General features: G+C 38.9%; 2 protein-coding genes across 4 annotated transcripts; both read right to left on the bottom strand.

Annotated features, from left to right (window-relative positions):
• Window positions 1-2763: 2763 nt before the first annotated feature.
• Window positions 2764-7523, bottom strand: LOC148740832 (uncharacterized). 3 transcript variants are annotated; one of them, XM_088731288.1, is made up of 5 exons: window positions 6961-7523; window positions 6152-6279; window positions 5788-5864; window positions 5398-5518; window positions 2764-3551 (listed from the first exon to the last, which is right to left on the bottom strand). In XM_088731288.1, exons 2-5 carry the CDS (start codon window positions 6251-6253, stop codon window positions 3501-3503), a joined length of 351 nt encoding a protein of 116 aa, XP_088587414.1. In that variant the 5' UTR covers window positions 6254-6279; window positions 6961-7523; the 3' UTR covers window positions 2764-3500. The 3 variants fall into 3 exon arrangements, with proteins under 3 accessions (XP_088587414.1, XP_088587413.1, XP_088587404.1); XM_088731287.1 differs by having other exon boundaries at window positions 2764-3188; window positions 6861-7521; XM_088731278.1 differs by having other exon boundaries at window positions 6861-7515.
• Window positions 7524-8320: 797 nt separating this feature from the next.
• On the bottom strand, window positions 8321-24369 carry LOC111347236 (uncharacterized). The gene is made up of 16 exons (XM_088731265.1): window positions 23905-24369; window positions 20450-20695; window positions 19551-20238; window positions 18483-18886; window positions 17901-17976; window positions 17611-17807; window positions 17054-17192; window positions 16679-16934; window positions 15984-16486; window positions 15384-15586; window positions 12503-13370; window positions 12078-12169; window positions 11563-11631; window positions 10969-11067; window positions 10593-10797; window positions 8321-9344 (listed from the first exon to the last, which is right to left on the bottom strand). The coding sequence occupies exons 1-16, from the start codon at window positions 24334-24336 to the stop codon at window positions 8884-8886; spliced, it is 4938 nt and encodes a 1645-aa protein (XP_088587391.1). The 5' UTR covers window positions 24337-24369; the 3' UTR covers window positions 8321-8883.
• Window positions 24370-24991: the final 622 nt, after the last annotated feature.

Raw genomic sequence — 24991 nt, 5'->3', positions numbered from 1 at the left:
ATTTTTTTCAAATAGCGCTCTCGGACGTGACTTTCGAGGTTATCTACGTAGGATGAAAGTACTGGTACCTCATCGTGTGATTTTGGGTCGCTTTCTTCGGAAATATCCACTAGTAAGATGAATTATTTGAAGACTTTGAACGCGAGCGCTTAGAGATGGCATAGATTTCCCTTCAATTTCACACCTCGCATGGGCACCAACATGGCGGAATTCTAATTTGCATAAGCTAATGACGTCAGCTGAATACCGAGAATTGATCCTGACCGTCACTGGTATACAAGTAGGGTTAAAAAAAGGGCCATCCAAATAAGACTTCATCCTACAGGTGGTTTGCGCGTTACGTCATGGCCGCCAAGTTGGTGCACGTAAACAATGGATATCTCATTAGCTTTTTTTGTTCGTCCACCAGCATTTGTTCCTTTCACCATTGTTACCTGTGTCTCTAGAGATTGGTTGCAAACCACCTACAACAGAACAGAGATAACGCAATCGAAATTCCTAATAGTATGGATGCCCACTATCAAAATACACACCAGCCGATCGGTAACAAAGGGAACAATATCGTCGAAATGTTAATATGGATCAAAATACACCAATGACAGTGCGCCAAAACACACCAGTATTAGCAAACTAAGGTGCTATAAATAGTTCATTGGATATGCAGCCGGATGTTCTTGACACGTCACGCAAAACGGAACACGTCACAGTGTTTCCGATCGAGCTAGCTAAATGTGAGGTACATAAACATTTATTAAGAAAGGTTTTGTTTTATCTATGGAAATTTTACAGGTGTTAGTATGACTTTTAGTGGTATTTGGCGATAACGCCGCAAGTAATATTTCAAACCTGTCCAAAATACCACGAATCGCGAAGCAGTAAGTGGTATTTGGAAAATTTACAAGCCGGTATTATTGCAAAATAACACGTGGCGGTCATGCTATTATTTGTTTATAACCGAGAAGCCAAGACATAACGAGCCTCACGCCGTTAGCAACCAAAAAAAGTCTAGGTATCCAGCAGAGAATCCGTACTTTTAGTCCGCATTCTCTGCTGGATACCAGTGGCTTGCTTGGGTAAAATTTTTGATCGTATTTCGCTCCTAATCTGATAGAGGCGTCTACTTTTACACAATCATGTCATCATCCTATGGCGTGAAAAGGTAATTAAAGAAGCCGTATCCGAAAAAAGTGTACATGGCCGGCGCTTAAAAATAGTGACAAGACAAAGCGCTCGCCCGGAGTGTGTTGCGGCAGTTACAGTCACGTCGAAGAAACATTTCTTAGTCAATGCTTGCGGATTTAGTTAACTTCATTAATACTGACATAGGCTGCGACGCTTATTTACTACGACATTTAACTGGCGGCCTGAGTGTTTTGTTTTCTAATCAATTTTACCAGATTTTTGTTTTCGGATCGGAAACAAAGTAAATTCCAGAACCGACGACTTTTTTTCCGCTGTGTTCGGAATCTTTGACAGCTGACGCTTGGTGCTGTAATTTTTGAGCATCCGGCTACCAGTTATTGGGAATAAACTCGGCGTATTACAACCTATAATTTCTTTTCCTGTTTAACGCAGAGTCCACAATACATGGCGGCTTTTTCTCACTTTTTTTTTTATGTCGCATTTATAGTTTACACACTGTTCCAGTTTTTTTAAACGATATTCATGCAGTACACATAAGATTCTTTGTCACTGGCCTTCATATGACCTATATTGGTGCCGGAATCCTCTCGATAGTTGCGAGAGATTACAGACATTATAGGTACGATGTGATTAACGCACTGGTGTTGAAAATCTCTTTGCGCTACCTCCTCCGCAACGATGATTAAAATCGTGAATAAACAGAGACCGGGGGTAATAATAATTGTTTTCAAATCAAGATAGATGTTGAACAAGCTGACAAAGCTTTTAAACAGACAAAGACCAACTTTCGTTTAATGACACGTTACGAACAAGTTTAAACTCCCTTGAACTTTAACAGGGTTCGTACTGTCTTGCAAGTCTGTTAATTTCAGGGCAAGTCCCCCAATGAATTTAACCAATCCTTAGAAAGTCCTTGAATTTTTATATTCTAAAAGCTTCTTGAGAGGGGTGGGACGTTGACTTTTTCCGAAAAACCAACTTTAAATACTGAGTCAAGCGCTGTGCGCTAGAGTGGTTTGGAAATTAACATAGAGCGCGGTAGATCCAGTAATGCGTTATTGACCAAGCAGGAAAACTCAAACCTGAGCCAAGCGATAAGAGCCAAGCGATAAGAGCCAAGCGAGAGCTTGCCTGCAGGTTACACAAAGACAAAATGGCTGCAACGCTGGCCACCGCAGAAAACGAAAAATAAGCAAGGGTTAATAGCCAATCAGCTCACAGAATTCGCTGCATCTTGCACCGCTTACGATGCCAGCCATATAAAAAGGAAAGATAATACATCGGCGTAATATAACTCTTAAAGCAAGAATCTCTCCCAACATATTGATCTAAGGTAGTAAAAGTTTAAAATGTTATGAAAGCTGAAAAAGAAAGGGTTCCGGTGTCGCGCTTATTCAGAGTTACAAGTTTGAATGGCCAAGGGGTGGGCACTTATTCAAGGAAATACGGTATATCGATCACTTGAGGCTGTGCGCGTTACTTCGTGTTGTTTCATACTTTATATTATCTCATATTACTCAGTTTGTCAGGAAATCAATCGCTGTCGTGTGTTTACGCCCTACAAAAACGTCGCATCAGAGAGTTCACGATCTAGCTTCGCAAAGAAATGTACCAGCAGTGTTTTGCCTTGTGTTATTTATTGAGTTTTTTTGGCAGCATTTTTTGTTTTGATGTTCTCTTCCCGTCGCGGTTTGCAGGGCGACTTTTAACAGTAAATGAAGCTGTTTTTCAAATTTTTGTCTCAAACGACTATTTATTCCTGTCGCTCTGCTGTAGATATAGGTGAAGAGCTCAAATAACAGAAAAGTTTGCGTCACAAGAATTTCTTCACATTATATATGCCAGAAAACCTCAGGTATTACTCTGAATGCCAGAACTTCAGCCTGGGTGAACCAGAAAGGATAGACAATACTTCCCTATATTAACCATCAATGAAAAGCTAAGTAAGTCAAATATCTCAGAGGCGCTCAGGCATTAAACTGAATGCCAGGACTTCAGCCTGGGTGAACCAGTAAGGCCGATAGACAACACTTCCCTAGATTAACCTGTGAATGTCAAAGAAAAAAAGAATGTTAGGTATCCCAGAAGCACTAAGGGATTACTGTGAATAGCAGAACTTCCGTTCAGCCTGGGTGAACCAGAAAAGATAAACAACACTTCCCCGTATTGACCATGAATGAAAAACTTAAAGTATGTTGTATATCCCAGAAGCGCTCAGGCATTACACTGAATGCCAGGACTTCAGCCTGGGTGAACCAGAAAGGATAGACAATACTTCCCTATATTAACCATCAATGAAAAGCTAAGTAAGTCAAATATCTCAGAGGCGCTCAGGCATTAAACTGAATGCCAGGACTTCAGCCTGGGTGAACCAGTAAGGCCGATAGACAACACTTCCCTTGATTAACCTGTGAATGTCAAAGAAAATAAGAATGTTAGGTCTCCCAGAAGCACTAAGGGATTATTGTGAATAGCAGAACTTCCATTCAGCCTGGGTGAACCAGAAAAGATAAACAACACTTCCCCGTATTGACCATGAATGAAAAAACTTAAAGTATGTTGTATATCCCAGAAGCGCTCAGGCATTACACTGAATGCCAGGACTTCAATATGGGTGGACCAGAAAGGATAGACAACACTTCCCTATATTGACAATGAATGAAAAGCTAAGTATGTTATATATCCCAGAAGCGCTCAGGCATTACTCTGAATGCCAGGACTTCAGCCTGGGTGAACCAGAAAGGATAGACAACACTTCCCTATATTGACCATGAATAAAAAGCTCAGTATGTTGTATATCCCAGAAGTGCTCAGGCATTACACTGAATGCCAGGACTTCAGCCTGGGTGAACCAGAAAGGATACACAACACTTCCCTATATTGACCATGAATGAAAAGCTATGTGAAACTTTGTTATATATCCCAGAAGTGCTCAGGCATTACAGTCAATGCCAGGACTTCAGCCTGGGTGAACCAGAAAGGATACACAACACTTCCCTATATTGACCATGAATGAAAAGCTATGTAAGTTATATATCCCAGAAGCGCTCAGGCATTACACTGAATGCCAGGACTTCAGCCTGGGTGAACCAGAAAGGACACACAACACTTCCCTATATTGACCATGAATGAAAAGCTATGTATGTTGTATATCCCAGAAGCACTCAGGCATTACACTGAATGCCAGGACTTCAGCCTGGGTGAACCAGAAAGGATAGACAACACTTCCCTATATTGACAATGAATGAAAAGCTAAGTATGTTATATATCCCAGAAGCGCTCAGGCATTACTCTGAATGCCAGGACTTCAGCCTGGGTGAACCAGAAAGGATAGACAACACTTCCCTAGATTGACCATGAATAAAAAGCTCAGTATGTTGTATATCCCAGAAGTGCTCAGGCATTACACTGAATGCCAGGACTTCAGCCTGGGTGAACCAGAAAGGATAGACAACACTTCCCTATATTGACCATGAATGAAAAACTATGTGAAACTTTGTTATATATCCCAGAAGTGCTCAGGCATTACAGTCAATGCCAGGACTTCAGCCTGGGTGAACCAGAAAGGATAGACAACACTTCCCTATATTGACCATGAATGAAAAGCTATGTAAGTTATATATCCCAGAAGTGCTCAGGCATTACACTGAATGCCAGGACTTCAGCCTGGGTGGACCAGAAAGGATACACAACACTTCCCTATATTGACCATGAAAGAAAAGCTATGTATGTTATATATCCCAGAAGCGCTCAAGCATTACACTGAATGCAAGGACTTCAGCCTGGGTGAACCAGAAAGGATAGACAACACTTCCCAATATTGACCATGAATGAAAAGCTAAGTATGTTATAAATCCCAGAAGTGCTCTGGTGTTACTCTGAATGCCTGGACTTCAGCCTGTGTGAACCAGAAAGGATAGACAACACTTCCCTATATTGACCATGAATGAAAAGCTAGGTATGTTATATATCCCAGAATTGCTCAGGCATTACTCTGAATGAAGGACTTCAGCCTGGGTGAACCAGAAAGGAAAGACATAATTTCCCTCTATTAACAGTGAATGAAAAACTAAGTTTGTTATATCCCAGAAGCTCTCAGGCATTATGCCGAATGCCATATAAATCTTAGAAATATGACAAATAAATATATATCTCAGAAGTGACCAGGCAACACTAAACAAAATAATATTGTTACAGGATAAGACTTCAAGAAAATAGATTTTTTTAAATGATACAATGTTGACTATGCCTTACTTCAATGGGTGCACAGAATTTAAAAATTAAAATGTCATACACTGCAGGCAGAGCACATAAATTAACATCACATGGCTCCTCTTCAAGGAGAAAGAGCAAGTCATCTCTTAACCCCTTCCATCTGAAACAGACAGAAAAAAAAACAGTGAATAAAGTTTCCACCTTTATAATCCAAGCTTACCATATTTTTGCTGGTAACTGGGTAAAAGTGAAGACCAGCTCCCCTAAAAGTCTGTCGGCCAACTGTCGGCCGGCAGTATGCCAACTGTCCATCAAACTAAGTATCCCAAGTGAGATTTAAAGACATGTATTCCAATAGAAAGTGAAATACCATACTGCAAGCTGGAACTTTTTATGCATGTCAATGCAGAAATGCAGAGTTGTACCTACCCCCCAATATTTGCTTTGCTCTTTAGGAAACACTCAGCAAAGGCTTCCCCAAAAGGAACATCAGGAGAGGCACATTCCTACAAATAAATTGCATGTATCACTCAATAATGAATTAACTGAGCTAAAGTCATATAATGTTCACTACTAATGGTAGATATATAATCACTGTTCACCACAGATAAAATATGTTCACTTTTATGGACACCTTTCGTCTGCCTTTCTGTAAAGTCAAGAAAGCCAAGAAAGCTCTCACTAATTGATTATAAATAAATTGCATAACAAATACCAGTAGGCTGAATATGTTTTGTGTTATTGTATAATTCCACTATGATGCATGTCATTTAGCATTGCAGGTATAACCTACCTTAATAACTTTGCAGAATACACAGCATTCTGTGTCCAATCCTTGCTTGCAAAGTTCATTGATATATTTTTTGGCATCACCAGCTCTTTGCTTGAGCAGCATTATCAGTGTTTTGTAATCAAGAGTAACTGTCATGAAAAAAGACAAGAAGATAACAAGAAGTTGAAGTTAAAATAGCTACACCAAAGATCTCAAATGTTATACTTTCCCAGATATTTTCTAACACTGCCAAGCATAAAATGGATTCAATAATTACTATCACGTAGCTAGACATGTAACATAAAAACATTGCAAAAATAAAAAATAATAAGATAAAAAAATATATAAAGAGTCAAGATTGGCACACACAAATAACCTGGAAATTTAACTTTAAAGCATCTTCCATTAACTACTATTCCAGTTTTCTCAATGGCATCCCTCTGGCGATTTAAATCTTTTGTCGTTGAAAAATAGAAATGAAATAAATTATAATACTGTCAAGACCCTATCAAGGAAACAAACCCGAAATTTCTCCTAAAGTAGCCATAAAAAGTGATCATAGCTAGAAGACTTAGAGGCTCGGCGTAAAATCAAACTCAGCCAATTATGTGATTTTCCTGCCAAGCAGAGATGAGTTCTGATACACCGTGAAACCAGCATTCACAACAAAACATAAGACAGCAAACTCACTTTTTCCAATCTTAATAAAAATATAAACGTTATGACTTACCCCGGTTCGTCTTAGCTTGAAAATGCTAAGTAACGTTTGCCAAGCTTTTCTTGATCCAGGATCAAGAATTTATTTTATCGATCAACCAAAGATATCTCACCACTTCTCCTTCTTCGAATTTCTGCCGGAAGATGGTAGAAACAACTCCAAATAGAGAGGCGATGGCCACTTTGTTGTTCTGAACATATCGGTCATCCAAGCTTCCGCCATTTTTTAAAGCTGGACCGTACAAAACGCTTGGAAAATGTGCCACCAACAGGCTACTTCAAAAAACTTGCTGACTCTTATGCCACATTTCTTGAAATTTAAGATAAACCATTCCCTTGACTCATCTGGTGGAGAATGAAGCAATTCAACCCTTCGAAGTTTCAAGGGATCCATAACTGCACTCGACCGCGGGAAACTAAACATTCCCGCTTTTGCTTACGCATATTAATATGAAATCCAATCTCCAAATGTCAATAGGCCGATCCAGCCCCTAATAAAAAAAAGGCTTCATTGTACCCAGCAGGAACAGAGATTGTACAAATTCAAGCAACTACTCAGATTACTGCGAGCAATTATCGAAAAAGGCTGTCAAGGCGATGATGGAAACTTATCCGGTTTATGACGTCACTCCATAGCAACCAGCCTTTTCGAATATTTGAACTTCCGTTTACCTGTGGCTCGTGATGAGTTTCGGTAACACACAAGAGACTTTATTAGTTCGTTAAGTTAGAAAAAACAAACACAGTCGTCTACATTGTAACAGTCTTTTAACGTAAATGAGAGAAAAAAAAATTGACAGCTTTTTGTGAACCAAGTACTCAACGAAATAGTTCAATGAAAGACATTTTTTAAATTGCGGTTTTGCAGTCTCTGCGGCGGTGAAACGAAACCACGAATTAAGATATGATACGGGCAAGCTTCCCCCAGTGTTTAATTTGTGCTTTGTAGAAAAAACACCAACGCCAGCTCCGTAATTTACCGCCACCAGACAGCCCTGAAAGTGGTGGACTATTGTTTGGCAGGCTGGAGTCGCTGTATGGCTCTTAGTTGGAGCCATCACTTTTGCGAATTTCGGCAAAGAATCGCGAGAGACATTCGTCCATTTCTTTAGCTTCTTACTTGACAATATGGAGTTTAAGAAAACCACGACAGCAACGGCAACAGGAACGTCACTAAGCAATTTTTTTGAAAACAAAAGCAGAAAGAGTTGTTGTCTTGAATGTTGTTATGATGATCTCGTTGTATCATCCATTTTGCTGTTATTACTCTGAAATAGTGATACTTTCATCCAATCAAATCTCCGAAATTTCTCCACTTTTATCGTAAAAGGTGTAATCAAAATTTTGTACGTGAACCTTTGATCGGGATGATTGCGTCAATTCTCTTGTTCATTGAAAAGATTGTATTGTCAAGTTAAGTTTCCTCAAGGTTTTTGAATGTTTGTACAGTGTGTGCACAAAATATTCCATACGTCTCAAAGGCGACGTTTTTATTGATAGCATTACCTTTTAAAATCCTTTTAACGGTAATCATTTATCGCCTGACGAAACTAGTTCACAGTCGAACCTGATTTGATTCTGACCCTTCATATCGTGGTTCATCATAATACGATGGTCAAGAGAAGCGTCTTTTCTAGTTGCGATCATTTTAGAATTCTTATAAGTAGCAAAAAAAAAAAAAAGAAAAGAAAAAAAAAAACCAAGGGAGGCTCCATGTGAGTAGCTAAACTAGCGTGTGTGGGGAGGTCCTCGGTAACTATTTTGTGGGATGTCATTCAATGAAGAAGTGAGTAATGTAGTAAATTTCAAAAGATTCTATTTTAACTCTTACTGAAAATGATTAATGAAAGCCAAAAGAGATAATGTCCTTTTGCGTTCTCTTCCTTTCGGGAAATTTCAGGGAAAGAGCTGCTTTATTCAATTAGAATTATTAGCAGACCATCAGGGTAAACTGGCTGAGACGAAACAGCCCTTAACCTCTAACTGAAGTTGATAATATTGCATCTGCCTCACAATTCAGTTTGTTTCAATGATACTCATGATGTTTCCTGACTTCGTGAAGATTCAGCTGGGGTAATACGATTAATATTAATCTTCCAAGGTGCGCGCGCTAAAATATGAATAAGTGTTTTAAAGCGATGGCACAAAAGAGCTAAAAATTGTAAAGCGAATATCCCTCCATAAATGGTTAAAAAACCAAGTCCGATGACATCCACACCTAAGATTTTGAGATCTTTGTGCCGGACCAGCGTCAGTATTATTATCATCCACAAGGCATTACTGACGCCAAAAACGAGCAAAGTTGTATTTCTTAGTTCCACGAGTTTTTCTTTAAGCTCAGCCGTCTGATCAAAAGCACTCATCTCAGGAATTAGGCATTCTTGGCGTAAATCATTCCAGAAGTTGTATTCATCGCCTTCGTCTGAATTATCCAAATCAAGCAACTTTAATGGAAGACGACCCAGCTCGTTCCTTGTGCGCCTAATTTTCTTTTGGCCTGAAATGAGTAAGAAAGCATTAATAGTGGTAACTGAATCGAGTGGAGAGAAGTTTGTTCTGAAATCACACTTTCGCATGATTTCAAATCAACTTCGCACTGCGCGCTCGTTCGATTTGAAAGCACAAGTATAATTTCAGAACAAACTTTCATTGCACAAAGCCTAATTACCAGTTAACTATATCCATTCCGCTATCAATGAAATTCAATTGCTCAAATACAGCGTTTTCTAGTTAGTACAAACACTTTATTGATCCAGTACTGAGCTGGTTTGTAAAAAGATTGTCTTTCATTTTCCTGCAATTTGATTTGTTATTTTAAACAAGCCTTGAAATCTGATTATTAGACATTCTCTTACGTCATACCTACAGACAATAGATGTTATAAATGTAGAAGTGACGTCATACCTACAGACAATAGTTTTATGCGCTCTTGTCTTTACAAGTGCAGTTCAGGAATATGCACGATAAAACAATGAAGTAGTTGTCTTGTTTTAACAAGGCTTCTTCATTGGCTGGAAAAAGGATACGATTTAGAACAAAAGATGATGCAATTCGGGTGTAAATCGCACTGATGAGAGCTAATCAGATTGCAAGGATCACCAGTGATTTCAAAATGGATGTCATAGATAAATTAATCATCTTAAACCCTTTGCAATAATTATCAGTCAGTGGCAACACTCAGAGACGATTTGAATAAGAAGTATCTTAGCGAAACCTTATAGAATCTCATTACTACCCGTTTGACGATTTTAGAATTTTTTCACCTGATATTGTGAATAATTATTTGAGTCCAGAATTGCGGTTTAGGAGCACCTTTTTTTTTTTGTCATGACACAGGCAAGAAGCCAGGATGCTAAACAATACCAAACGAGAATAAAAGTATCCAATCTTGAATTTTAGCCCATTTACACGTTAGGTTACTAGCTTCTTGAATGGAAGGTTTAAATTTTTATGTATAACTATTCATGACGGGTGGAATAATCTATGGTTTGTAAAGCAATCTCACTGAAATGTGAACTATTCAGAAGAGACCAAGACTAAAATGGCAGAGAGTTCCATGTCCAGTCAGCGGAAATGATGAGAAGTGAAAAGATCATTGTATTCAAGAGAACATCAGAACTCGTGGGCTAGAGTGTGTCTTTATTCCGGGAATATGATACCGTACAGAAAAAAATAGCCTTGTGTACCGTATAAAAGTTCAACGACCTCTTCTAGATCATAATTCATCCTTCGGTGGTTTACGTACCTCGATTAGGATACTGCAATTTGTTAATAAGAGATTTCAGTCGGTTTAAATGGCCCGGTTTTTGGATGAGCAATACTTCCTTAAGCCTGTCTTTGCTCATGTTCTTTAAATCCACCAAGTCGCTCGGTTCTGCATAACAGTTGTCCTTGAACGAGGGCCAGTATTCTTCGAGACCGTGTTCTTGCAACCAACTCTCTACGTTTTCCTGTTAAGAAACGTGAGTTTGAAAAATCAAATCAATCAAAGATTGGGGGACAGAAATGCGGGCTTGGTGGTTAGGCCATGGCCTGAACAAGTTTTGCAGAGCAAAAGCACGATTTATCAATAAAGGAGGGTTTAAAGGCATTACTTACCTTTAAAAAGATGAGAAACTTACTGGTATGTTTTCTTCGATGTCAATACGTGGAATTTTCTTGATTTTTCTCAACAGTTTCTGTCGATGTCCTATATTTTGTATACCAATGCTTTCAAGGTCCTAGAAAGATTAATAAATAACACAACTTAATCATTGTTGCACATGAAGCAAAAGGGCTGTAGAAACGTCTGGCAGGAAAACCTGTGGTCCTTGGGATAATTATATTCGAATAAAACGAAAAATGCGCCACAGAAACGAAAGAAATACCGTTGCATGCAATACATAGGAAAATATGGAGCACTTTATGTAATAAACAGCGAGCACAGTAATCGTGAGTTGTAGCCACTGATTTTAACAAATGATTAAAACTACCAACTGCTGATCTCGGAAATACTGTCATTTTCTGCTTTATTGGCCCAAACGAGATAGAAACTCAGTACCAACACCAAATGACGAGAAATCTGTTTGATTCTATAATCACGACCTTAACTGTCAGCATATTAATCTGAAGGAACCAAGGAAAACAGAAAGAGCATATCATTATTTGTTTGTTGTTTTTTTCTTTTATTTGTTTGTTTGTTTGTTTGTTTGTTTTTTTGAGATCTTGCAACTTACCTTGTCGTTCATTCCAGCAATAAACTTTGCTTTCTCATATCCATTTTCGCGAAAGTTCGTTGCATAATCCTGTAATCATATGGAGGAAAATACAACAATGTCTACACAGCACAGTACACTAGTAATTTTGAAGTTGGGCAGCAGTTGTGAGGTATCATCAGATTAAGGTAGCTGATATGGCGACTCTTGGGTTATTGAATGAAGTAATCGCACCTTTTCTTATTCCGCATTACCTTTGTTATCTCAACAGGTTGTCCATGTTTTTGTCTCATCTTATTAAATAACACTAAGTGATTCATAAAAACACAAAGTTTGAGAGACTAAGACGCAAATGTTTCCTGTTTTGATAAGGATGGACTGAGTTTTACTCGGAACAACTTCAGCTGAACGATCAGGAATTTGATGATGATATACATGACTCCAGCTATGTGGAGGAAAACAAAAAAGATCTGGAATGACAATTCACTATGATAAAAGAACTATACAAGGAAAATTAATAAAGAAATGACTTTTACCTTCAAATCGTCAGGTATCCAATCCTCTACTGGAGAATTTGGATCAGAGTCAGAAACGTTCTCAAGCGCTGACCCAGGGCGACTACTTTCGTCTGAGAGAGAAAGAAAGGAGAAGAAACATGGTAGAAATCATATACCGCACTAACACACAAATGGCGAGAAAATGGTAGTCGTATTCTTTCCCATTAATTTCGTTAGTTTGCTCTACTAACTAAGAGCTTTAGCTTACACAGTGAGTCCTTGAGCCCGTCAGACATCTCGCAAATTCAAATTCTCCATATAAATCGTCGCATCGAGCCGTTTGGCGGTGCAACATTATTAAAGGTAAAAACAAAAACAAAAACAAAAACAAAAACAAAAACACTGCATTACCTTGCAAAAATGGAACTGCCCTAGCACTTTTTACTCTTACAATATCTACATACCTTTTGTTGGAGCTGGAAGTTGTGCTTGAAATGCATGAGATTGTGAATTTATCTCCAACTGATATTCTGAGCTGTCTGCAGTAACTGATTGCGTCGACTCAATTTGTGTGGAAAACATAAAAGGGGAGTCGTTTTGGCTATTCTGAGGTATGCATGTTTGATTGATCTGTGAATTTGCGGTGGGTTTTGGAAGTATTTCCCTTGGGATAGCAGGGGGGACACGTTTGGATGGATTTCTTGAGACTGATATGCCCGTGAGATTAGCTCGAGACGGCGGTGTTTTAGTCAAGCAAGTTGGAAAATCCTCAGAGAAACGATTGAACTCATTGTGCCCCTGAGACTTTCTTTTAAAATCCTCTTCCTCATTTATAGATGCCCTCCTTCCATCACGATCATCACCCCAGGCTTCTTGGACAGAGATTTCATTTTCGTTTCTGATATTTTCTTCAATTCCTGTCTGCGAATTAGAAGTTGATGCTAAAACTTCATCTTTGATATCTTTAGTTAAACTAGTAGTTGGCTCGGAATATTGGCCGGGTTGCTTTTGGTTGAACGCAGAATTTCCATCAGGATTCATTGCATCACCTTTTGACGTCGAACTTTTTGATGTTCTAACTAGTTTTTTTCTTGGGATCTCGGCGGCAGAATATAGAACATCTTTAGAGATCTCTCTTACGCTTTGAGCACATTCATCTTCAAAACCTGATTTATGTTCGTGGCTCTCAAACTGCGAGCTGTCTGTCGATGTCTTCTTGCTTTTTGCAGGGACTGAAAGCCGAGAAACGTTTGTTTTGTCTTTCTTAGACACGCATTCCTCTGTCTCAAGAGCTGCCCCTGTGTTCGCATTTGGATCTGATTGCCCTCTTAACTGAAATCAATAAAAATACTTAATATATCTAGTGAAACGAAAAGAAATCTAGCTTAAATTATTTAAAACAGACGAACCCCCTTTTTTACTATTTTTGTCATACCGTATTTCCCGTAAAGAAACGCCCTAGCCTTAGAAGTTTCTTTCGCAAAATTTTCTCCAACTGAATAAATCAGCAAAATCACTTTACTTGAGTAATTTGGTTATATCAACTAAGTTGAAATTGTAAATTGGCCACCGTAACGAATAAAAAAGCTGACGTTTCGAGCGTTAGCCCTTCGAATTCGTCAGAGCGAATGGAGGAATTGTGGGTTGTATGTGGGAGTATATTCAGAAAGCGGAGCTAAGCCATTGGTGGGAACATGGCGACGAGAAAAACACGAATAAATAAGTGGAATGAAAAGCGTTCGTTGATACCTGTGGGATTGAGAGTGCCGATTTGAAAGATAAACTTTTGTTCAAGAGTTTTGCGGCTTTCTGTGTTGCCTAAATGTAAGGAAAGACCGCTGATTGCCATATGTTGTTTAGAATGATTAGGTAAATTAAAGTGTCTAGCGACTGGTTTTGATGCGTCCTTATCGTTTCTTTCTACGTCGCGAAGGTGTTCTCGAAATCGGCCACCTAATCGTCTTCCTGTTTCGCCGATGTATAACTTTTTGCAATAAGTGCAAGTTATGCAATAGATTACATTGGCGGAGTTGCACGTGAAGTGATCGGTGATCGTAATGGATCGCTTGAGTCCCGATTTTTTCTCGGCGTTGCGAATGAAAGGACAAGTTTTGCATCGTGCGCGATGAAACGTCAGCTTCTTTATTCGTAACGTTGGACAATATACAATTTCAACCTAGTTGATATTACCTAATTACCTTCTTACTCCCACTGACGCAGCACCAAGGTTTCTTTAGAAACTTTCAGCCTTTATTAATTTCACTCTACTTGCGGTTAGGCATTGAATCAAAAGTTAATTTTGTAACTTTGTGTTCTGCCGAATATTTAGTTTGTCTTCATTACAGATAGGCTTTATATTTCTGCACCTCTTAATTGACGCTTTTTCTTTTTATTTTACGCCTATCATTCCTATACCATCGTTTTCGCATTTCATAGAAATGTACGCCGCACTGTATATATCATGTTTCATGCCCCTTTTTTTAGTAGTGTATTGTTTTATTCGTTATATAAACTAAACCTTCCTTCCGTCGATTTTTCGTGTCTCTTAAATTCCCTCAGCATTTGGAATTTACCTCTCCTTCTTCACGTGTGCATTAAAGAATAGCGAATAGAATGCTGAGTCGTGTTTTATTCACCTCGTTCTGAGGTTAACATAAAAATTGAGGCAGGTAAATGCAGAAATTTACTGCTTCAATGTTATTGTGGTCATAGTTAGTAAAACAAAGGTGCTGCGGCTAATGTTTGGAGCTCATTTCATAATCTGTTTCCATTTTTGTGTCTGAATAAATCATTGGGTTATTCTGTTGATAATATCGATTAGTGTGGTTACATTATGCGCCCTAGCAAAGACACATATAAAAATAAATCTCTTGGGTTTCCTGAGTAGCAACCACTACTTTGTCTCAAAGAAGTCTGTCTCTGTATGTGTCAGGTTAGTTGTTGTTTCAGGGGAGACTCGTGATTAAAAAAAAAGATGCAAATAACTAAAAAACTGATTGATCTTTTGCCAGACCGTAAAGGGTACATGCATACTGCATAGCAAAAATGGTGTAGGTAATATTTAGTTCTCATTAACCGAGCCGGAGGTCTCTATGCGAGAATCTTGACCGAGGTCACCAGTACAGTATATGGCTGTGTCTTATATGCCAATTTTCTATACTCTTTGTACCTTTCTTTTCTAGAACGGTCTAGATAGGAAAATATAGACCGCTTTCAATATTGATTTCAGCCAATCAAATTCGTGAATTCGGTAGTTCCCAGTCCTTGTGAGAGCAGCCATATAATAAATAGAAACATAAAAGACAGGCAACATATTCACAAAATAAATCTGAATACAGAGAGTACCTTGCTGGAGGAATTTGAAAGTTCAACTGTGATATTGGTTCTTCCTTCTATGATACTTGCTCTCTTGTTACCATAATGTTTTGGTTGGGGTTTCTCTGACTCTTCTTGGCTTTGGTAGCATTTACAAACTCTCTTTAAACAATTCCAAAATGGCTTGTACCAGTCGTCTCCACCTGAAGATGTGGATTTTCCTTCTCGTGTTCCTAAACATACAGAGTAGGTTACTTTTGTTGTTCGTAATGATAATAAAGGTTAGAACCAATTAAACGCACTAACCTCCTTCTGTCTCAATTTCGAAAAAAGTAATTCACTAACAACTTGAGATAGGCAGGTTTTAATATTTTCTTTTTCTTACTCAGCCCGATGATAACGAGTGCTTAAAAAAAATAGACATTCGTGGAGAAGTGGAGTCTTTTCCATATTATTTCTTAGTAATGATCAATTTAACACGAGTCTCAGAGTGAGGCATTTATCTCGAATTGACTTAAGAGGGGAAAGAGATTTGTCAATTATTTACTTTGTTGTCCGTTTATTGTTTTTCTTCTTTTCTTTGAGGAACAAAGTTATGAGAATAATACTGATCTCTTTTTATTCACTTACCCCAGGACCTGTCCGTTAAATTGCAAAGCGAGTATATCGTTAACAAAAGATAACCTGAAGGTAGGCAGAGGATATACCAAATTCCATGGAACAAACACGTGAATTCCTTCGGATGCAAGAGAGCAGAGGCAAAAAAGATGCTAGACAACCCAGCCAAGTACAGGCTACTCACTCCAGCTGGTAGATGGTGTTCTAAAGGTTTTGGTGTTGGTGACGACGTTGTGTTTGGCTCTAATGTTGGTCCTGCTGTGGGCTCAGCCCTTCTTTCTTTTAGCTCATTTGTAATTTGAACAGTCACACCAATGATGACAATGCACATGATCACGGCAAAAACAAAGGTTAGTATCTTAGACGCTTTGAGTTGAACGCTTTGGGACGTAAATAAGCAGGCTAAGATGTAGACAAGAACCAAAAGGCTCAGGAGAATGACGGTAGTAATCTCATCGACGGCAAGTCCTGAGAACATCATTCCACCAACTATGACCAGAATGACTGTAGATGGTCTGCCGGGAAAAAATCTTACCGTTACTGTCTCGATATAAATTTACGTTACGTCACACTAACTGTTGAGGGGTTTGAGGACAAAAAATTCCATCTCTTGAGGCTAGGGGCCGTGCAAGAACTTTGATTGGTCTCATTTCCCATAATCAAGAATCCAAAATTGCTTAGAGTAGAATTATTTTACTTTAGCCTACCCAATAACTGTGGAGCAGACGAGGAAAGTTTGGTAAAGAATAAATAGAAAAGAAATATGCTCGTTGTTTCTCAGTATCCGCTTCCACTCGCTGACAAGCAGAACAAGATTGGCTAAAGTGGATGGTGTCCATCGTCGTCGTTGTTTGTAAAACTCGTCAAAGCTCTCTGGGCAGTAAGTACTGTCTTCTGCTGCAGCGCAGTATGTCAGACGCCATCCTTTTTGAATCATGAGTGTACACATCCAGCGGTCTTCACCTAATGGATAAAGGAACGCGTGAATTCTTAGCGGGTGTGAATTATCTGCATCGATTAAGCATATGAAGTTGATACGTTTGATTTTTTTCTCATTGCTGTGTATGTAAACAGAAACTCACCCATATCTTTCGTAAGAAACTCAAAGGCGTGGTCCACGCCGCTAGAATAGGTAGGAAGGACATCTCGCACAGCCTGGCACCTGTACAGACTGAAACATCCGGGACTACACAATACTGATCCAAGCATATGATTGGCCACCTAAACCAAGATCATAAACATTTAAAATGATGCATATATGATACTAATCAAATGAATTTCCATTCTTAATCATAATAAGTCTGTGGACCTTGCCTTCCATGATCTTAAGATAACTGTTGTGAACTTAGTCAACCCAACTCGGTTCTTACTTGATCGAGGTTTGGGTGTCTTTATTTTGGTTCGGGAGGTGTTTTATCGCCAGATCTGACTTGCACATCGACGAAGTTCATCAATGGGTTACTGAGGAGCCTTTTATTTATATTCTTAATTTTTTTTCATATCCTCTCTTAAATTATGCCTTTTGATATGCATTTGAGACCTTTTCATTGTTATTACTATCTTTTAAAAAAATTTAAGTCAATTTCATGGCAAAACCATTGGAACTGAAGTCAGTCTAGGTCCTTTAACAGATACATACCTTTTGAAACCAGTGTCCGATGGCATAGTCAAATATTTGATACCAAACGACAGGCCCATCTCCCATTGGATGGGTACGAGCACACACTGCACCCGTTTTGGGATCCTCGATGATCTGGTCAATTAACGCTTCAACAGACCGATGGGTAAACTTAACATCAGCGTCTGTTGTTAGGATGAAGCACTGGTCATCTTTCACTATAACATAAAATGCGGTATATATTGTCACAAACTAATACGTATTTTCCTATCCTGAACTGGAAGTTTTTAATGCATATGTTAAATAGTTACCTTTAAGAAGTTCTTGTCTAAAGTCGAGGACGTAGGACATATACATTACTTGGCTCCATCTTTTCTTGTTCTTCACCTGTGTAAAATTGAAGGAGAGTCTATCTGTAGTATGGCGTTCGCGGCAGCCCACTCAGCAATTAGACGCTAGTTGATATCTAAGAGGGTGGCTGCCTCACGCACTTCAGGGAATCTCAGGAATGAAAACCTCACGATTGAAAACCATCTGAACGGTTTACGGGTAAAATTAAAAGTTGAGACTTTATAAATTAAAGTTAGCTGGACAGGGAAAAAATGGTTTTTGGAAGGTCAGATGGCCAGGTAAGTTTATGAACGACTGGGTAAAAAATCAACAACATCAGGCAACCAAAGAAAAAAAGAAAAAAACTTGGCAGCAATCGCCAGCCTACGAAAATGTTATTTTTAGAGGTAACACTGTAATTTTTCCTCTTAAAACTTTTTTCATTTCCTAACTTGATTTCCTAACAATTTCCAGTAATTTTCATTCCAGTAATTTAATTACTTCAGGAATTTTCTACTTTTGGATTTGAAACGAATCTGAAAAGTGCGAAACTGTGATCAAACCTTAGCATTATCCTTTAAGTGGATAGTGAAATCCATTCCACCCGGAAGTTTCCACCTTAGCTGCATGCCATATGGAGTTTTCATTTTGATACAATCCGTAATACGCACATCCAATGTCTTTTCCACCAATGACACCAGCTGCAAAATATAGCTGTTAAGCACGTCTTCCCTAATACATCCATCAAAAAACACGTGTGATTCAAAATGCTGTCCTGATTTGGCTTTCTTCATGTCGACATCGTGAATAGACCGGAGGAGTTGCTCCATTTCGAAGTCAGCCTCGTGGTACATTGTCGTGCATATGAACACGTGGATATTGTTTGAAAGCTGGTTGTGTTCGTCGTGCTCTTCGTCGCTCGACTGATTTCGTCTGTTCAACAATAAGTACTGTTCAAGGCAGACACCTGGTAAAAAAATTCAAGTCCTAAATGGTATTCGGCTTTCACTGATTCGAATAAACTAGAATCATTCCTTTGTCGATATAATCATATTTACCACCAAATGAATTAGAAACGAATCCCAATTTTGTGGTCCGGCCATAAATTTTAGGCATATTCCGATTAAACAATGGATTAATGTATCTCAAACGGATAGAAGTTTCCAAGAGAGGACACCTAAGGCGTTTGAAGTGATGATGTGACAAATGAACTTACCACATCTGAGAGACTGTGAGTTTAGCGAGTTCAAGCTAACACTTGTTAAAATAGATATATACCTACTCATTTGGGAAAAAAGCAAAGAAAACCGGTGTAAATTGCAAAAGATCAAAGCAAATCACAGCTGGTTCATCTCAAGCTGCTCAATTTTCGACAACGCGAGGCTAACATGGTATTCGTATTCAGAGCCAAAACACTGGAAACTAGGATAGGGAAATATTACGAATCCATCAGGGACCTCTAGGACCCTTACATATGGCGTAAGGAATGGAATCCAAAACTATTTGAGAGAGTTTTGAGTAAGCAAATGGAAAAAGGAAAATAAAAGCTACGCATTAAAAATCGATATTGCTTTCTCAATTCCACTGCTACAGTTTGCAATGATATATGAAAATGGATGTAAATAAGGTACCATTGTACGAGGGAATCCATAGAAGGTCAGATGCCTTTGCCATAATCTGTCCATGACTCTTCCATATGTAATAAGTGGTTGCAATGAACTGTGATAACCACAGAAGGAGTCCTGCCCCGAGAATGTAGCCTCGGTCTACTGATGCACAAGGTAATGGTAGCGTGTCTGTATTGCATATCCCATCGACTTGCGTCATGAGGAGGGCAATCGGTGTTGCCAGCGTTAAAGGAAGAGCGTATCCAATACGTTGTATGCAAAGAGAGCAGCTAAGCCAACCAAAATGATAACCAAAGAAGCTTGCAAAAATATGAAGCATGAAGTAGGTGAATGCTGGATTCGATGTTGTCATAGCGTTAAAAGCGTCATGGATGCTGTCGAGCTGAACAATATCATAACTTTTTGCGAACATCATTGCAGTTAAAGGTGTAAGAAAAAGTTTCCACAGCGAAGATATAATAGCCGCTTTCCCTCGAGCTGTTTTTATCTTAACAGGAGGACCCCTATCAGCACCTCGCTCTCTATCATTGTCACAAAAAGAAACACCTGAAACAGAGCGTCCTCCAGATCTTAAGGTGGAATGACCGTGTTGTTTGCTTTGTATTTGGAGTTTTCTAAGCTTCGGTGACCAAGCAATGGAAAGGAGAACAAAGGAAGTAGGAATGCCAATCTGTCCAGATAAGTCAGGTACCTAAAATCGAAAAATAAATGATAAAGAGAGCTGGTACGAAGTATAAAACCTACTTCCTTCTGAGATATTCAGCGAATACATTCTTAGCGGTCAGAACTCATAGATAGGCATAATACGAAGAAAAATTTTCCTATTTTAATCTGCATTAATTGAGCTATCATATCCTCGTTTTTATCCCGTGCAAACTACACGATATTGTACCAATAGATACCTTTATAGAGAGCATGACAATGCCAGTTATGGCTGAGACAGCAGCTGCAGTAAACTTGATAACATCCAACTTCCCTTCATGAGTTTGCCACTTTGATCGCGATTTGAACGCTTGCCATATCGCCGGTGCCACACTTAAACTGCACGTCAACAGCACAACTACGTCGGGGTTTACTGGTAGCACAGTCAACATTACCACGGTGATATAATTTAGAGAAATTGCTTCTAAGACTCCGGAAACCAAAATCTGTAATAAAGTGAATTTTTTACGTAAAGAAAGCTATGGAGCGACTCAGGAATGATATATAAAAAGATATGACCCATCCCGACAAAAGCACATAATCTCACGAACTAAATACAGGCAATGAGGTGCCAGTGGCGGATCTAAGGAAGGAGAACTGGGGGGTCCTGGTTCTCCCCTCCCTCATTATTTTGGGTAAAACGATAAGAGCAGAGGAGAGAAAAGCCAACAAGTGAACACACACAAACAAAGAGCCCCCCCTCACCTCAAGGTCTGGATCCGCCACTGGGTGCTAATCATAAAACTGTCAACAAAATACTTCTCTACTTTATCATTGTCTGTCACAGAGTCACAAATTAAACCAAAAACAGAGGATCGGTTGAAATTTTCTTGTTGGCCGCCCCTCTACCCCCAAAAAGAAAATCGAGAAAGGAAGGGGGGGGAGGGTAAGGGGCGGTTGTACACAGGCTCTTTCTTGTTTGCTTCTGCTTGCATGGAGTTTCAAAATTAAACGAATAGGAAACTGATCGGTAAAGAGTATTTCACGCTTTTAAGTGCATGACGGGTAATAAGGGTCCGATATCCCATCGGCACTAATTGATTCCTTTAGATCCATACAGCTTCCACTGATGATTCTGTGTAAGATATTAGAAATCCCGTTCCTTCCATATTACGACATTTTTAAGGGAAAATGGCTTTCATGTATGAGCCATTCCACACATTGCCTTGGTAGGGGATCAATAGTGACTTCTGAACACGAATACGAATGCTTAGCTGCGACAGGCTTCGTTTCATTCATTGCACGACGTGTTGTAATGCTTTTTTTCGACGTTTGCCTATTGAATGGAACAGGAATTGTTAATTAGTTTTTCTTCTTTTATTTAAAAACTTTTTTCCGTTGGAATTTACATATCAGTTTTTACCTAATATACTTATTCGTTTTGTGCAACCGTCATTGTGCAAAATGGTTTTTTTGAGTTATTTCAAAGTCGTAAAAATCAATACGACAAAACCCGAAACAATTCCTATCACAAGCTTATGTAGCATGTTAAAATGCGATTTATTTCCGCCATGTTGAGCTCTCCTTAACAATATAATGGTGCGTATGATGCACGATCCTCGCAGTTGAGAGCGCTATTTATGCAATAGCGAAAGTCAGACCTGAAAAAAAGTCAGGCCTATACGGGATTCAAACCACTGACCTCTGAGATACTAGTGCAGCGCTCTACCAATTGAGTTAACAAGCCAACTGGGAGCAGGCCATTAAGTTGATTCGTAGTGATGATAAATCAGACACGATGAATATATGAAGTTCGTATATTTTGAACTGCGGTTATAGATATGTATGATGTACGTATCCCGTACAGGCCTGATTTATTTCATGTCTGATTTTCGCTATTGCGTAAATAGCGCTCTCTACTGCGAGGATCATGCATCGTATGTATCTATAACCGCAGCTCAAAATATATGAACTTCATATATTCGTCGTATCTAATATAATGGTGATCAAGCAGTGTGCCCGTGCGAATCTCTATCGTTATTTTGTGAAGTGTCTGATAACGCTGCTTCTCCTTAGTAATTCATTTGTACTAACTGAAAGTTGTATTTACTTTGTATTTTAACTGTTATTAAGCCAATGACATACTTTCTTATATTCGACCTTTTGCGAAACAAAGGGATCTTAGGTGTATTCAATGACTGGCGTGGTATATTATGACAACTCAGTGAAAACAACTCAAAGAGATAACAATGCCCAACATAGTAACATGTCAAATGAGCCCCATATAGGACACTTTGATTGACGTTTTTGTTAAGACTTATGTAATTTTCCGCTTGGTTTCAAGTCGACCCTTTTAGCCCCAAGAATTACTTCGGATGCGCTAAAAAGTTTAAGTTTACGATTAAGTTTAATTTGTTCGCCACAGGAATGGCAGGTAAAAGGAACAGAACTTTCGTTCCAACTGACACCTAACCCCCAAGTCATCTCCAAATAAGAATTAATAAAGATGACATTTTCAGTGAATGACACAGGCGTAGTCGGAGAAAAAGAACTCTGAGTGTTCCCGGTAGGAGTCGAACTTAAGAACTTCCGATTTGTACTTCGAATGCTCTATCACTGAACTTTAGGAGACTTGTGGTAGACTGGGCCGTTAAATTAGGTCCCTGGATACATGTAGTATTGTAGAACTGTCGAATGGTTAGCTGCACTAGAATAGATTGGGAAACTGAGTAGAACGTATACCGTTGAATTCAATGTTGGATGAAACCAAATTAAACCACTTTTGTGAAGCTAATGCATCAAAAAATGATGGGGTTCGTTTCTAAAGAAACTGCGGTAATACATCGGTGGGGGTATAACAAGATAATTTGGTTGTATCAACCTAAGTTGCTGGTGTAACTTGGCTACCATAAAGAGTTTGTAAAGCTGACCTTTCAAGAGCTAGCCTTTCGTCAATGTGACATCAGCTCGGTTGATTAAACCAAATTACCTTGTAATGCATGAATAATTCACTTTGAATTCTGGAAGAACGTGATGCTTATCATGTTTATGCAAGATGACCGAGATAATTGTCGTTCAATTATAAGAGCGTTCGTGTTCTCTATTCTGACATCTCATTTAAACTGAGCGATGGAAAAGCTTATCTTGAAGATTATTGCCTCTATCCTTGTAGATGAATTCTGCTAATTTTTTTTCATAAATTTATAAAATAACGGAAGTGGAAGACAAGGATCATTTACATTTAAGCCAATCATTACGTGCCTTGCCTATGCCAAATAGTTACATCTAAAAATCTAAAAATGTCGTGAAATCGCAGGCAAAGATAAAACGGCAATGGCAGTTTAATGGCCAGTTAGTGCGCATCATGAGATTAGAAGGTTTCCTTCGACCAATCGAAATTTTTTACATTCAAGATATATAATCAAATTGTTTTTATAGTTTTTCAGTTATGAATTTGTTCTGAAACAGTGGTTGGAATTGCCGTGTCAGAAACTTTCTTTTAAATATCTAGTAAGCGAAATTTCACCTTTTGCAAGGACTTTGAAGGACGCAAATACTTTGAAATGTCTTCTTGATTTCGATAAAAATTGAACTCGCGTGGCCAAGCTGTAATGACTGCATCAACTACGGTTATGTTACTATCGCATGTAGCTCTAAAAAGAAGGATTTTATTTATGGGGAACGGCTCCAGTTTAGAATTTATAAGTATACTCACGATAATAAATCCTTGTTTTGTTGGCCATGGTCGGCTTTTTCTCCTCAGACTTGTCCAAATGGCGTAAAGCAAAGATGCCGCGAGAGGTATCATTTGGGTAAGCACGAGCATCATCACTAACGCCTGTTTGTTTGTCTCTGCTGAATAATCTGTTGTAGTGTTCGTTCTAGTTTCTTGTACACTTTTAAACTGATGCCCAAGAACCAGCAAACAAATCTTGCTGGTCACGATACAGATTAATACAACCAAGAAAATTAGAACTGCAGATATCCATTTCAAGATGCATATGAAGACGTTGAAAAATTGACCTCTCTCAAGGTTCACACTCACGACTGATTCAGCAGAATCTTTCCTTTGCACGGTGAATCTCCTCCGAGTTTCTTCGGATGGAGCCATTCTAGAAACATCGAGGTGGCTATTGCCTTGAGACATCAGAAAGAGCGTCGCTCCAGCTGTATTTTATTCGTCAAACCACGAATGCATACCGCCTTGGGGTGGACAAAATATTTTAAGTCATTGTCCCTCATGCATGAGTGCCTAAGTACGTCTTTTCTAAAACACATGCATGAACCGTAATGTTCACAGATGACCTGATAACCTGAATCGACGAAACAATGAAAGTCAATCTGCCAAAAGACAAAAGAGGAAGTATTTCCGCCATTTTCAATGCAAAAGCGTGCATAGCTTGGTCGTCAACGTTACGAGTTCATTTACAAGTTGTATCATTCAGAAATGTTTTAGCAACTCGTACATCCATCCGAAAGTGCTTTTTTTTAACCGGTCGAAGCGGACAAAGTCTAAGGCAGGTGCCTTTCGTAATCCTGGAACAATTTCTCGAAACAAAACGCCTCAGTAAATTTGGAAGCTGTGTTTTGCGACCACTGTAATAAACACGTACTTGTACCCAGTAAAGAAGAAAACCAAATGTAATCCACAGTCATACGTCGAACGCCATCGCGCAGAATGTTACGACACAATCAGGTAGTTTTGTAAGTCCGCCAGCGATAAATTTGAACGGTCTTCCGGGAAAATAGGGAGTAGCGATAAAGAAAAGGCTATAAATCGCTTACTTGCGCCTACAGTTTAC

The sequence above is a fragment of the Stylophora pistillata genome, chromosome 1 (genome assembly GCF_964205215.1).
Source record: "Stylophora pistillata chromosome 1, jaStyPist1.2, whole genome shotgun sequence".
In the NCBI taxonomy this organism is placed as follows: domain Eukaryota; kingdom Metazoa; phylum Cnidaria; class Anthozoa; order Scleractinia; family Pocilloporidae; genus Stylophora; species Stylophora pistillata.
Note: the sequence above shows the minus strand (reverse complement) of the source record. Positions and strands in the feature narration are given on the sequence as shown.